The sequence below is a fragment of the Hypanus sabinus genome, chromosome 7, assembly GCF_030144855.1.
Source record: "Hypanus sabinus isolate sHypSab1 chromosome 7, sHypSab1.hap1, whole genome shotgun sequence".
Classification (NCBI taxonomy): Eukaryota; Metazoa; Chordata; class Chondrichthyes; order Myliobatiformes; family Dasyatidae; genus Hypanus; species Hypanus sabinus.
In genome coordinates, this window is record NC_082712.1 from 72,657,176 (window position 1) to 72,673,517 (window position 16,342).

At 37.3% G+C, this 16,342-nt stretch overlaps 1 protein-coding gene across 1 annotated transcript in view; it reads right to left on the minus strand.

Moving 5' to 3' along the window:
- Nucleotides 1-16,342, minus strand: part of dnah6 (dynein, axonemal, heavy chain 6) — a 351,317-nt gene that overhangs the window by 153,324 nt on the left and 181,651 nt on the right. The window contains exons 40-44 of the mRNA XM_059974878.1: nucleotides 9,874-10,031; nucleotides 6,383-6,514; nucleotides 5,804-5,975; nucleotides 4,116-4,262; nucleotides 2,588-2,661 (exon numbers count right to left, since the gene is read on the minus strand). Of these exons, the coding sequence (XP_059830861.1) occupies nucleotides 2,588-2,661; nucleotides 4,116-4,262; nucleotides 5,804-5,975; nucleotides 6,383-6,514; nucleotides 9,874-10,031 (683 nt within the window). The remainder of the gene's footprint in view (nucleotides 1-2,587; nucleotides 2,662-4,115; nucleotides 4,263-5,803; nucleotides 5,976-6,382; nucleotides 6,515-9,873; nucleotides 10,032-16,342) is intronic.

The window sequence follows — 16,342 nt, forward strand, 5'->3', positions numbered from 1 at the left end:
ATGTTCAAGTTCAATTTCAGTTTATTGTCATTCAACCAAACACATGTATACTGCCAAATGAAATAATGTTCTCTGGACCAAGGCGCACAACACTGTACATATAGCTTACACACACAATAGATAAAGTAATATTATCACAAATAAAGTAACAAATAATAAGGTGCATTTACAACACAAGTTAAGAAGCAAACAGCATAATTCAACCAACGTTTCATGCATGATAGGACCTGGGTGGTGGCAGGGAGCTTAACAGTCTTAAGGGCTGGGGAAGGAAGCTGTCACCCTTCCTAACAGTTGCTGTCCTAATGCTATGACACCTCCTGCCTTAAGGTAGGGTGATCAAAGACATTGTGGGACAGATGGGAAGGAACATTGACAATGATAAGGGCCCTATGTATACAGCATTTGATAAATATCTCTGATGGGTGGAAGAGAGATCTGATGATCCTCTCAGCACTCCATGCAAACCTTTGTAGCAACTTGCAGTCAAGTACCTTGCAATTCTCATATACAGACAGTGATGCAGCTGGCCAGGACATTCTCAATGGTGCTTCTGTAAAAATGATAGAATGGTAGTGGGGGTGGGGAGGGGATGGAGCCTCAACCGTCCCAATTTCCTCAGGAAATGGATACGCTGCTGTGCTTTCTCGACTAAAGAGGTGGTATTGAGGGGGCAGGTAAGATCATTTATTATGTACTCTCCTAGAAACTTGGTGCTCATAACTCTGTCCACGGAGGAAACATTTATATGCAGTGAGGAGTGGTCCTTCCATGCACCTTCCTAAAGTCCACAATCATCTCTTTGGTCTTGTCCATGTTCAATCTCAAGTTGTTGTGCTCACACCATCCCTACCAGCTCTCTACCTCCTCTCTGTATGGTGTTTTATCACTGTTGTTGATGATGTGGTTTGAACTGGATCTAGCAATGCAGTCATATGAGAGCAGCGTGAACAGCAGGAGGGAGCGCCAGTGCTTAGTGTAATGAAGCTAGAGATGTTCTGCCAACATGGATTCACTGTGCCCTTTCTATCAAGAAGTACAGTTACAGAGAATAGCATTGAGACTAAAGAGGACAATTTATCTACTGCCTCTGAGGGATGACCATATTAGACACCAAGCAGAAGTCGATGAACAGCATCCTATGTATGAGACACCATTTTCCAGGTGGGACAAGACGGAGTGAAGTTCAGGGATTATGCATTATCAGTGGACTACCTGAGTGATAAGCAAATTGGAAAGGGTCCAATGTAGCAGAAAGATGGGATTTAATGTGATCCATAATTAGCCACTCAAAGGATTTCATAATTGTTGAGGTCAGTACCACTGGTTAATTGTCACTGAAGCAGGTTCCTGTCACCCACTTGGGCAGTGGGATGATGATGGCTGCCCTGAAGCCTACAGGGACAGTGGACAGTTCCAGAGAGAATCTGAAGAATGTGGGAAGAATAAAAAGTACGATTGAAGTAGGATTAGTGTAAGTAGGTGTTTGATGGTTGGAGTGTATCTATTAGACCACAGAACCTTTTTTTCAGTATGGTGTATTTCTAATTAAACTTTTTCACAAGCACCTATTTTTAGTTGCTAAGAGTACACATGAAGCATTACAATGGCATATGGAAAGCTTTTTCCATTACATATTAATGATCTAGGCTTGCATTAACATGGAATAATTTAAAAGCTTGCTGATGTTATAAACCTCAGAAATGAAGAGGATTGCAACAGGTAAAATGACAGATGAAATTTGATACGGGCTACGTAAAATGAAGATAATGGAGAAGTGTGAGTAGAGACAATATGAATTAATATCTAGACAGGAACACCTGGGATATCTTTATTCAGATTTTTCATATGTTGAGAAAGCCATAAAAAGCCCATATTGTATATATTTAGTTCCTCCAGCATTTTGTGGGTGTTGCTACAGGATATTTGCCCTTATTAACAACAAAATAGTTTAAAGAACAGGCAATTAAATTAAAACTTTATAAAATAATGGTCAACCATCAGCTTGGGGGCATTATGATTAATTTCAGCATATTAGCTTTTTCTAAGGATGCTGAAGTTTCAGAGAGGGTAGGGAAGAAATTTACCAGAATGGACCAGGGATAAGAGTTTTTAGTTGCCCAAAAAGATGGGAGAAAAATTAAGTATTATTTATATTATATGAAATGACAGAGAAAATTTATTGGAGGCATTTAAAGATCAGGGATAGTTTTGATAGAGTAAATAGGGAGAAAATCTTTCCAGATGCAGAAGGACAAGGAAACAAGGAGTAAAAATTGAAGGTGTATGTTGACAGATCCAGAAGTGATGAAAATTTTTACAGTCTAAATTAGATGCTATGGTATAGAAAGCAACACATGAAAGTTAGTGGATGCAGAATTGAAAGAAAATTTGATAAATACATGAATGGAAAATGCAGTAGTATGGAGAGGATAAACAAAAAATTGATCTTTGTTTATTAGATTAATTAGAAAGCTTCAACAATACACCAGTGCCTGTACATTAATAACATCCCACCATCATTTTGTGTCAAGAAATTAATCAGTAAAATACATTTTATAAATATAATGACAAATGTATATTTTACCTTCAAGAAATCTCCAAAAATAATTGGTTTGGAAGTAAAATAATTTGGTTCCAGATTAACTGCAAAGTGTTTGTCTTTAAAAGAAAAAAATTATCTTTATGAAAATGAAAATACAGTAAAAAATAAAATATTTAATGTATCGTCACAAAATATTTTTACTGATGAAACCATATTTTATCATGTCACAAGTAGTTGTTTGAAAGTTAAAGTTAGAAGCAACTTGACATAAAAGTTAAGATATTGACAAGAACTTTCAGCTCATCTGATAATTCCTGCACTTCTAATGCAATATTCCCAATTTTGATAAAAAATCATGTCTGAATCTAACAGTTCTTGCACAGTATATCTATGACTTGCTGAGTACTTCCAACACCTATTACATGTTGATATTGTATGCCCTGAACAAAAATCTAGGGTGTTTGCTTCCTCAATTATTTCTTGCAGTGCCATATGAACATAAGTTTTTGTACACTTAACTATTTCTAGGCCCAAACATCTCCTTATATTTATTTAGTTAATGTTACTAAGTATATTTACATTGTATTATTTTTTTCTTAAGCGTTAACCTTCCATTAAAATCAAAAGCAACTTTACTGTGATTCCTTTGGTTTAACTTCTGCAATAGGGAACATAATTTTGAAGTAACTGTATAGAATTCATTGCATTGAAACAAGTCAGTCAGACCAGCCAATGTTTATGTTCTGTAAAAGCTTATTTACCTCAAATACTACATTTTACTCATCTAATCAACTCTCTATTCCATCCAGAGATGGAGTATTTTTAATTCCATCCAGTCTCTGAACAAAAATAAGAATTTTTCTAATTCCTTTTGAATTTATTAATAATTATTTTGGACTCTTTACACATTGTCTTTTTGTCTACCTGGAAGCTCCTTCAAAAATTTAAAACATCTTTTATATTATCCTTCAACATTCTCTTCTGCAAAGAAGTGTGCCAATATTTCAACAGTTATAGTTATAACCTTTCTGTTCTCCCACTGAACCTGTATTTTTTATTGTACTTTTGGTGATGCCTCTAGTCTTTTTATAAAATAAAAATCAGAACTGTGCAGAGTAACCCAATTACACCCTAATTTACATAACCTCTAATTTCCTATTCTCGACCTCTAGAAATGCATTGTTTGCATTTTATGGCAATGTCACCCTTTATTAATGACTTGTGGAATCTCTAAATTTAATCCATTAATTCTATAGGATCACATGGCTTCAGTTTTTCTAACCATATGTACAATCTTGAACATGCCCATAACCTACAAGTTGCCATTTATTTCGTTATACTGCAAGTTTGTTAGTATCCACTTGTAATTAAAGCTTATTTAACATTAAATGTGGTGTCCAGTCTATTTCATAAAGCTATATGCTCAGATTGCGAGAAAAACAGCTTCTATTCTCATGAATACTATTGCAAATTATAAAATGAATTCCAGAATATGGTTAAATCGAATAGCTGTTTCTATAACATAAAATTTGTGACGTTCTGAATTTTTGAGTATGTTGGAATTCCTTACTAGCCATTTCACACAGCATGTTATTAAAGTAATGTTTGTCTTCACTGTTGATAAGACGGTCATGGAAAACACGTAGACATTCATGGCAAAAAAGTCGGAAAATTTGTTCTTCAGTTCTCACTGTACCAGGATTACATTGAAGAATTCCTAAACAATAAAACAAATAAATGTAGTATTTGCAAGAAAATTTAATTACCAGCAATCTGTAGTCAAAGAAGAAAATGATGGAACTATATAGGATAAAACTTTGAAAGGGAAAGTCATAGTTTGGAATGATTGATCATCACATGTATAGATATGCACAAAAACACAAACACGAACATTAGATAACTGATAGAATCTTAATCTCCATGACTTTTAAAATGACAAAGATTCTTCCATTCTTGTATTGTTAGTCTGTACCATTTGGTCCTAGACTCTTCCATTATTGGAAACATCCTCTTCACCTCCACTTCACTTTATTTAGGCTTTTCAATATTCAATAGGTTTCAATGAGATCACCCCTCATTTTTCTAAACACCCATGAGTACAGTCTCAGAACCATCAAATATTCTTCATGTGTTAACCCTTTCATTTCCGGAATCATTCTTGTGAACCTCTTCTGGACCCTCACCAATGTCAGCACATTCTTTCTTAGATAGAGGCCCAAAACTGTTCACAATACTCCAAGTGTGGCCTGACCAATGCCTTATAAAGCCTCTGAATTACATCCTTGCTTTTATATTCTAGTCCTCTTGAAATGAATGGTAACATTAGAATTGCCTTCCTTAATACCAGCTCAACTTGTAAATTAACCTTTGGTGAATCCTGCATAAGAAATCACATAAAAACACAAAATGCTGGCAGAACTCAACAGGCCAGACAGCAACTATGGGAGGAGGTAGTGACGACACACTAAGAAATCACAAGTCCTTTTGCACCATTGATTTCTGAATTTCCTCCACTTTTAGAAAATAGCGTACATCTTTATTCCTTGTATCAAAGTGCATGAACATACATTTCTCTATGTGTAGTTCATCTCTTGCTTATTTACCAATTATCCTAATTTGTCCAAGTCCTCTGCAGGCTCCCTGCTTCTTCAACATGGCCAACCCTCCACCTACGTTTATATCACTTATACTTCTGGACAACACTGAAGACAAAAAATGTGCTAATTAAAAGCTCATTCCCCTTGTGTTTACCATCACTCCTTTTCTCTAATGCAACCTTTCTAATATCAGTTTTTCTATTCCAGCCAACCTTTCATAGAATGTTATCTCTTGTTTTAGTTGTCATGTATGTTGCTCATAACTTCATTGTGTTTCATTTGAGGTACATCCAACAGTTTTCTGCTCCCCCATACAGAATTTCAAAGGTATATATTATTTCTTTGACCATTTTCCCCTCAGTCCTGACTGAACACTGCAATTGATGTATAACTATAAAACAAATTTCAACAGATGAGTTTCATGTGGTGAATGTGCTTAATACTAAGAGAGGTAACATAGAGACAGTCCTTGAAAATCTATTTTTTATTTACAAAACCAATGCAAAGCTACAAGATGATCACACTTACCAATGGAATGACATGTGTTCATTAGAATGGGAGGAAGTAGCTCTAAAATTGCAGAATATTTAATACAGATGTTTGAAAGCACATCAATAGGATTGAAAGAAATAGTAACCAAGCACAAACCAAAGCATCCTACCTTGTACGCATTTAGATAAGTCTCTAAGATTAAAAACATAATGAGACTTGGCAGGTGTAGGCAGTAGGTCAACACTCATTCGTTGGTAGATCTCAACAGCTGCTTCCACAATACTAATGGAACAGTGTTTCACCGCCTCAGTAAATTCAGCCAGAAATCCATTCAAAATAGCCTGTATAAAAATGATTTTAAACAGTAAATTCATAAATATATTTAGAATATTAAAAATATACAGTAGATCATTTCCACACAAATTACATGCATATTAATATAAATAAATAAACCCCATAAGAATGAGAAACCAAGGTCATGTGATTCATGTGGGATCTGAACTCATTGGAAGGCTTTCCTTCACCCACTGTGATTATTGTATTTAAAAGCTGGTCCTTCACCCAAAAACATTCTTGTAACAGATCCCCCACGTTTGAATATTAATGCTAACATATTGTTCACCTGAGTCTGTTTTACAGCTGTGAGAATAGGTCCATGTTTTTTCAGTCTCCTTTCTGACAATGAAATCTCAGATTATGCAAAATTTATAAGATTTGTTCACATCTTTTAGAAAAATTAATTACTCACCTGAAAAATCTGTTTCAAGCTATGCTCTGATGGGTTTGGAAGGCACAACATACTAAAATGTCTTATAAAACGAGGTGTCACCGGATTTCGTCCACCACCAGGAGGGGCACAGGCAGCAGCTACTGTAACATCCTAATATAAAATTGTGAGTAAATTAAGGAAAGCTTTCATAACATGATAGAATTTAATGAGACAAAGAAAATGCTTCCATTTGTGGAGGAGTCCACTACATGCCATGTAAACTTTAGGCAGTCATAAATCAAATAAGGAATTCAGAAGTATCTTCTTTCTCCAGATAGTGGTTATTATTTGGAAATATGTGAATGTCCATGAAAATAAGATTCATTAAAGGGCCAGCTAAATGACAAAAGGAATGAAAGATATATTGATATGATGAAATGAAGTAAATTGAGCAGGGCATGCAGAGGGTAAACACTACAAAATTATTGTAGTAGTGTGCTAAATGGTCCATTACATTAGAGTTGTGAAACTCTAATGTAATGGATAACTTATACTCCACATAAACTACAATTCTATCATTTCTATCCAATATTCCCAGCTAGAAAGTTCATCTAGTTAGAAACAGACCAAAAAGATAACTTGATATAGTTCTGATATTGTTCATAGTAGTCGGCCCACCACCATTCATTTTTAGACCTATGGTGTCAATTTTGATTGGTCATAATGATGAGTAAAAAATTGACAGACTCAAGAAATAAGACACTGTCAAGGAGCTTCCTCTAAGAAATCTCAACCTGGCTACACACACTAGAATGCCCTTGCTTGTAACTGGAGATTCTACGTTATTTAATTTGTGATCCTCCAAATGCAATGAGATGACCCAAGTCACATTAGAATAAGAGGCTTCTTCCAAGTTTTTAATATTTCATCAAACACTACATCACTATACAATCAAGAGTAAACACAACTTTTAAATAGTTGCTAACACAACTCAAGACATGTATGCTGTTCCAGTTAGCAAGGCAAGGGGAAGAGAAATTACATGCTTTTCAGCATATTAGGTCATGGAAAGCAATTGTGAGTGGATGAAAGGAAAGAAACTGAGAGGAGGAAGAAGAGACAGAACAGCATCTAAAGACTGGGAGGGAATAAGTGCAAATGGAGACTTCAATTAGGAGCTTCAGGATGAAACAAAACTGAAAATCAAATGTGTGAACAGAAACACCAATTAGAGGAGTGGGTGAGAGAAATGAAAGAGCAGAAACAAATGGAAAATTATAGGAGGAATGGAATTTTTTCCCCCAGAGAGAGTAGAACATCTGATGGGTAAGATTATTGCTGTGGTAGAGAGGACATATTGACAAGCAGAATTACTAGCGATAGGGTTAGGAGATCACTGAAATTATGGCTGGGAGGGAATCGGGTGACACAGTAGCGTAGCAGTTAGTGCGATGCTATTACAGCTTGGGGTGTCAGAGCTCGGAGTTCAATCATGATGTCCTCTGCAAGGAGTCTCTCGACATCCTCACCATGGAATGCATGGGTTTTCTCCAGGTCTTCCAGTTTCCTTCCACAGTCCAAAGAACAACCAAGTAGGCTAATTGGTCATTTGCAAATTGTACAATAGTTATAGTTAAATCAAGGTTTCAGGGGTTGCTGGTATTTGCAGCTCAAAGGTTGGAAGGGCCTATTCCATGCTGTATCCCTAAATAAAATAAATAAATGTTGGGGTGAAAGTAGACACAAACCTATTCACTGAAAGGGGCAATGGTAAAAGATAGAGGATAAGGAGACAGGATACTGATGCTGAGGGTACATGTGCTGAAAACCATTCTGGCTGGAGTGATTCTGAACCACCCATGTAAGTTGAAGTGAGAGGTATGCTGAGGTACAATGTGTCCACTTGTTCCAGAGCCTTTTCTTGATAACATTCAATTTGTTGCTGTCTCAGGAAATGCAGATACATCCTTAATCATGTTTTCTACCAATGCTATTTTTATGGTGAACTGCACAAACGTATGGTTGTAAGGTCATGTTCCCTCTTGGCTTTTCAGTTCAAGTAAGTATGTTAGAAATGTAATTATTTACATTGTACACAATATAATTTATTAAATTTAATTGCCTTTTTCCTGCTTTTCTCTCATTTGCCTTTTTATATTTAATTTCCATTGGCCAGAAATAATATAAAAAGCCTTAATGTGATGTTAATTAATTAACATTATTTACTAATAAAAATAAATTTAAAATCTTTCTCCGGGAAATCTTAGCTTCTTCACATTAAAATTAACTTTGGGAAAATCAGGTAAGAAGTCAGGAATCACTTTTCATGTTTAAAAGTATCAAATTTGAGAAAAATACTTTTTTTCTTTAATCTATGGTATTAAGGGGCACAAAAATATGTCAGGCAAGTGGAATCTCAACCTAATTCACTGGAAATAACAGAATTAGAGGACTGAATAGTCATGAATGACTGTCATGCTTACATTCCAAGGCATCATTATTAATTACTAAAAATAAAAGTGCAAGTTTATGCCCATGAAACCTATACTAAGCAAATCAATTATTTTGACATATACAGGAGCCCCTCCTTTACTCTCTGTATACCTGTGACTGTGTCACCACCCACAGCTTCAATCAAGTAATTAAATTTGCTGACAATACTACATTGATTGGCCTTATCTCAAATAATAACAAGGCAGTTTACAGAGAAGAAGTCACTACCCTGAAACAGTGGTGTCAAAAAAACAATCTCTCCCTTAATGTTGCAAAAACAAAGGAGCTAGTTGTGGACTACAGGAGAAATGGAGACGGGCTAAACCTTATTGACATCAATGGACCTGGAGTTGAGAGGGTGAACAGCTTTAAGATCCTCAGCATACACGTCACCGAGGATCTCATGTGGCCTGTACATACCAGCAATGTGGTGAAAAAGCACAACAGAGCCTCTTTCACCTCAGACACCTGAAGAAATTTGACATGAGTCCCCAAATCCTAAAGACTTTTGACAGGGGCACAACTGAGTGCATCCTAACTGGCTGCATCACTGCTTGGTATGCGAACCGTACTTCACTCAATTGCAGGACTCTGCAGAGAGTGATGTGGACAGCCCAGCACATCTGTAGATGTGAACTTCCCACTATTCATGACATTTACAAAGACAGGTGTGTAAAAAGGGCCCGAAGGATCACTGGGGACCCAAGTCACCCCATCTACAAACTGTTCCAGCTGCTGCATTCTGGGAAATGGTACCGTAGCATTAAAGTCAGGACCAACAGGCTCTGGGACAGTTTCTTCCACCAAGTCATCAGACTGATTAATTCACACTGATATAATTGTATTTCTATGCTATATTGACTGTCCTTTTGTACAGTCAATATAACAATTATTACAAATTGTAATACTATTTATTACGAATTACAATAAATTGCGCATTGCACATTTATGTATGTGAAGGATATAAAAAATAAAGTCAATTCAATTCAATTATTGTAATATCACTTGTCAAAAATTAAGTTTGTTGTTTGTATCACCTGAATTTCTTTCCAAAAGAGCTTTTCTCTGTCATAGAATCCACCAAAGTCTTGATACTGTCGAAGCAGCTCAATAGGCGGCTGAGATCCATAACGGTCCAATTTGGGCATGTTAAGATCATCCACAAAAATAATAACTCTTTTATTCCCTGGAGCACCTATTTAACAAAGAAAAACAGCCACTTAGATCCATTTTTGCAGACCAGCAAATCTTATTATGAAGCCAAATTGAAAATTTAAGCTTCTATCTACATTTTTAAGTAAAGAAATTCCATTGTGTAGCAATCTGCCTTTTAAAGTTGTGATACATTTTCAATCTTACCCATAGAAGATTCACCAATCATTTTGAGTTCTAACTTCTAAGTTATTTCATTGATACACACCTAAATCACATGATTTTTTCTGGTGTCTGACAGACAAAAATGACACCATTATTCCTATAAACAATATTAATATAAATAGAAGAGAAACTGTCATATTGAAACAATCTCAGTATAACTAGAAGTGTATCGTGTTATTTTATTGCTTTTCATATTAATTAATTGGAGACTTAGCTAACACATAACTACTGATTGGACAACCTTTGGAGTGAGTGAATGTTGCTTAAACACAAACCAAAGTCAGTGCTTAATGAAACTGTGAGTTTTCTCTGGAATTTTGTTGTTGAAGTGTTCATTTCAAGAGTGCATTAGCAGAAATTCTATTGTCCACATTCCAATCTTGGAAGTACTGTTATGATACACCTTCCTACTCGGTGTTGGTAAGGAACATCAAGGCAGAAGGCAGAAGCATATCCATTCCAAGATGCTGCTCATTGCTAAACCAGTAAGGTCACTGGGGCAATGTGTGCATAAGAAATTGATTTCAGGAAGGAACGGGTGGCATCTTAGGCACTGGAATATACCTAATTAGTTTGCTTTGACGAAGTGCAGGCAGTCATTGTCTATGCTCATGTGCACATAGGAGTTCTTCTGTAAAAACCAGAATTATTCCTTATTAGGGAAGATTACCACTCCTTCAATGTATAGGCCATTGTGCACCATGTTTTCATGTAAAAATGCGATGTTTCAGAGAAACAATTATGATATTTACATGCTGAGTGAAATATCTGAGTGAAGTTCCAGGATTTGCAACGATGAAGGACTGGTGAAATATTTTCCAGTTAAGATGATATGAGACTTGGAGGGACAGAAAGCTCTGTTTCCATGCAATTATTGCCTCCTTGATGGTTGAGGTCCCAAGTTTGGGAGGTACTGTTAGAGTAGCCTAGGCAAGAACCTGCAGTGCCTTTTAATGATGGTGCTCACTGCAGGCACAATGATTGGGTAATGGGGTGAACGGATTCCACGACCTACAATGACTTTCAAGGACTTTTTATAACTCACGTTTACAGTGTTATTTTTGCTCAACTTGTCTTCCTTTGCACATTGATGACTACCAGTCTTTTTTAATGATATTGTATTTCTTTTGTTTTCCTGTAAATACCTGCAAGAAAATGAAACTCATGGTAGCATATGGTAACATACACTCAGTGACCACTTTATTAATAGCCTCCTATACCTAATAAAGTGGCTACTGAGTGTTTGCTTGTGTTTTTCTCCTGCTGTAGCCCAAGGTAGTGCAGTCAGAGATGTTCTTCTGCACATCACTGTTGTAACACTTTTTTTTAGTTATTGTCACCTACCTGTTGTCTTGAAATAGTCTGGACATTCTTCTCCAAGCTCTCTCATTAACAAGGTGTTTCCACCTATAGAATTGTCACTCGTTGGATTTTTCTTGTGTTTACCGCACCATTCTCTGTAAACACTAGAGACTGATGCATATAAAAACCCCAGGAGTTCAGCAGTTTATGAGATACTCAAAGCACCCTGTCTTTCCACGGTCAAAATCATTTAGATCACATTTCTTTCCCATTCTGATAACAACAACTGAAATTCTTAACAATGTTTGCATGCTTTTATACTTTGAGCTGCTGCTACATGAATAGCCAATTAGATATTTTCGTTGACGAGCAGATGTACAGGTGTACCTAATAAAATGGCAACCGAGTGCAGAACATAGAATATAAAACATAGAACATGGAACAATACAGCACAGAAACAGGTCCTTTGGCCTACAATATTGTGCTGAATTAATTAATTAATAATAAAATGTCCAACTAAATTAACCCCTTCTGCCTTATATTGGCCATATCCTACATCTTTCCATTTTCTGAACATTTAGCTGTCTACCTACAAGACTCTTGAATGCCTCTGCCATACCTAGTTCTACCAACATCCCAGGCAACACATTCCAAAAACCTGGCACTCTGTGTGCAAACTAGCCCTGCACATATTCTTTGAATACACCCATTCTCACCTTAAATGCCTACCCATTGGTATTAGATATTTCAACCCTGAGAAAAAGATAATGGCTCTCTACCTACACCTCTCATAATATTAGAAACCTCTATTGGATCTCTCCTCAAACTCTGCTGCTCCAGTTTACCCAAGTTCTCATTATAATACATGCTCTCTAATCTAGGCAGTATCCTGGTAAACCTCTTCTCCACCCTCTCCAAGCTTTCTTTTAATGAGGTGACCAGAACTGAATGCAGGATTCCAGATGCAGTCTAACTGGAGTTTTATAAAGCTGCATCATAACTTTCATTCTTTTGAGCTCAGTTCCTTAATTAATAAAGACAAGCATGCTAAATGCCTTCTTTACTGGTAGTCCACCCTGTTGGGTGCAGTCTTTCATTGACTCTATTATGATTACTGGATTTATTGAGTATGCTCACAAGAAAAATTGTTATTATTATTTATTTCTTTTCTTCCCTTCTTTTTGTACTTGCACAGTTTGTTGTCTTTTGCATCCTAGTTGTCCACTCTGTGGATGTGGTTTTTCATTGGTTCTATTCTGGTTATTGGATTTATTGACTATGCTTGGAAGAAAATGGCTCTCAGGGTTGCATATGGTGACATCCATGTACTTTGATAATAAATCTATTTCAAACTTTAACCACTCTATCAACCTGTGTAGCCACTTTCAGGGGTCAATGGACTTGGATCCCAAGATCCCTCTGCACACGAATATTGATAACAGACTTGCCAGTAACACTATATTCTCCCTTTAAAAAATAACTCCTAAACTGGCATTTCACATTTGGCCAGGTTAAACTCTATTTGCTATTTTTCTGCTCACATATGTAACTGAACTATCCCACTGTATTCTTTGCCAGTCTTCTGTTTTATCCTCATTACCACCAAACTTTGTATTATCTGTAAAATTATGAACACTCACACCTATGTTTTCATCCAAGACATTTATCACTACAGCAGATCCAATGCATTTCAATTTTATGGATCCGCCTCCCATGAGTGACCTTATCAAATGCAATACTAAAACTCACATAGACAACATCCATAGGGTTACCTTCATTAATCAACTTCATCGCCTCCTCGAGAAACTCAATCAATAACACACAGCTTGTGAAAAAAGACATGCTAACTGTCCCTAACTAGACCATGGTTTTCCAATTGCTCACTAATCCTATCCCTAATGATCCTCTCCAGTGACCACCATACCACTGATATGAGACTCACCAGTGCGTGGTTTCCAGGATTATGCTTATTTCCCTTCTTGAATAATGGAACAACATTGTTCGTTGTCCATCATATCCAATAAAGACAGGGGACCTGTGCACGGAAGTTTTTACAGTTCCACTCTCTTGTCTTGGAAGTCCTGGTCCAGTGTTACAAGTTGCCATCACAACCGGGGTCTTCCTTGCTTGCAGTAGATGACAATGACTTCTTCTGTGCTTTGTTATATCCTTCACTCTCCACAAAGTGATGAAGAACCACCTTCCTGGCTGTTGGATCTTAATGTTTGCCGAAGCTGACTACACATGCTAGGACAGGCATGCCCCTATCTCGCCAGGGTATGACGCCCAACAGATACCCTTACCTGGTTTAGCCCAGCTGTCGAAGTGGTGCACCAGAGTATGGCTGCTGTCACATACAAAACAGTAACTTGGAGTCACAGATGAGAGCTGAGTGTCCAATAGGGCAAAAAGGTAAGTGAGTTGCCCCAGAATGGACACAACAAGCCCCTTTACCAAAGGTGTGACCACTCCCAGGACAACCCAGAAAAACATTAGATACTCGCCAATTGGTTAGAACTTTGCCTGTGGCTAGAGAGGACATATAAATTGGCCAAGGGCCCAGCAATCTCAGCTCCTGTCTGTGTCAAAAGCCGGGACTAAATCTCATCGGGCCTTGGGACTTATCTTCCTTAATGTTCTTTTAGCAACACAACATAATGTCCTTCTTTATCTCAAAATGCCCTGGCAAATTAGTATGATCTGCATGGTCGCTTTGGTAGTATAATAGTTAATATGACGTCATTACAGTTCTGGATGTTGGAGTTTGGAGTTCAGTCCTGGTGCCCTCTATAAGGAGTCTCTGTATGTCCTCCTAATGGAATGTGTGGGTTTTCTCCGGGTCCTCCAGTTTCCTCCCACAGTCCAAAGACATACAGTGTAGGCTAATTGGTCATTGTGAGTTGTCTCATAATTAGGTTAGGAATGAATCAGGGATGTCGGGGATTGCTGGGTGGTGTGGATCAAGGGGCCGGAAGGGCCTACTCCATGCTGTATAAAAAAAACTATAAAACATTAGTGTCCCTATGCTCCATGTCCTTTTCATTGGTAAATACTGATGTAATTTAACACCAACATCCTCAAATTCCAAGCACATATTCCCATCTTTATAAGACCATAAGATATAGGAGCAGGAATAGGCCATTTGGCCATTTGAGTCTGCTTCGCCATTTCATTTTGGCTGATCTAATTTTCCTCTCAGCCCCAAACTCCTGCCTTCTCCCTGTGTACCTTCATGCCCTGACCAATCAAAAATCTAAGAACCTCTGCTTTAAAAACCTCTTCCCATCCACTGAGGTCACACTAACTGGCCTACAGTTTCCTTTCCTCTGCCTCTCTCCCTTCTTGAAGAATGGAGTGGTATTTGCAATTTTCCAGTCTTCTGAAACCATTCCAGAATCTAATGATTCTTAAAAGATCATGATCACTTCAGCCACTTTTTTCAGAACTCTGGGCTGTAAACCATCTGTTCCAGCTGACTAATCAACCTTCAGACCTTTCAGTTTCCCAACAACCTTCTCTCTATTTATGGTAACTTCACACACTTCATGCCTCCTGACACATTGGAACTTCCACCATACTGCTAGAGTCTTCCACGGCAAAGACTGATGCAAAATACTTATTCAGTTCATCTGCCATTACTACCTCTCCAGCATAATTTTCTAGCAGTCTGATGTTCATTTTTGCCTCTCACTTACACTTTATGTATCCGAAGAAACCTTATCCTCAGCTGGTCTTAACCCTAACCTAGTTATCTGCTTGATCTCAAAGTCTGTACAGAAAGCTCTAGGTTCTCTTTAGTCCTACTTGCCAAGGACTTTTCATGGCCTCTCCTGGCTCTCCTAATTTTCTTCTGGAGTTCTTTTCCAGCTTCTTTATAATTCTCAAGAACTCTGTTTGATTATAGCTTCCTAAACTTACAAATGCTTCCTATTTGTTGTTCACTAAATTCACCATCTAGCTTGACATCCAAGGTTTCTTACCTTGCTGTCCTTATCCTTTCTCCTTACTGGAATATGTCTGTCCCGTATTCTGTGCACTTGGTCTTTAAAAATCCTCCACATGCCAGTTTTGCCACAAAACAGCTGCTCCCAATGAAACCTCCCACATTCCTGCCAAATACTCTCATAACTTGCCCTGCTGCAATTTAATACTCCTCGACAAGGCCCATAGTTATACTTATTCATAGCTATCTTAAAACTTAAGGAATTGTGAGCACTGTTCTCTAACTGTTAACATCAGTCACCTGGCCAGGCTAATCACTCAATATGAGGTCCAGTATGACCCCTCTGCTTGTTGAACTATCTACACACTGATTCAAGAAACTTTACTGGTACATCCAACAAATTCTGTCCCATCTAAATCTCTTGTGTTAAGGAGGACCCAGTCTACATTAGGGAAGTTAGTCACCTGTAATAATAACCCTGTTGTTTTTATACTTTTCTTAGATCTGCCTTACACTTGCAAACACAAAGATCTACCTAACATTTATAAATACAAGTTTTATGTTGATGAAGGAAGATCTAGTTTTCTTGTATTACATAATATCTAGAAAATTTTATTCATACATATGCATTTTTGAATATTCCAGCCCAGTTGCTACATTCTAAGCATTATGGTGCAATGCAATGTAAACATTTGCAAGAAAGATGTGAGAAGAACAGCAGGAGTACATGTGTTCCTCCCAAACAAAAAAAATCCCAAATCCAAATCAAACTAAACCTTCCAAACCACAAGAATCCAATATTCTAACATCAGTACTCCATGCCCACTTCTCCTCAACCAAATTATCTACATCTTCCTGCACTGTCCCGAAAACCTCAGTTACTA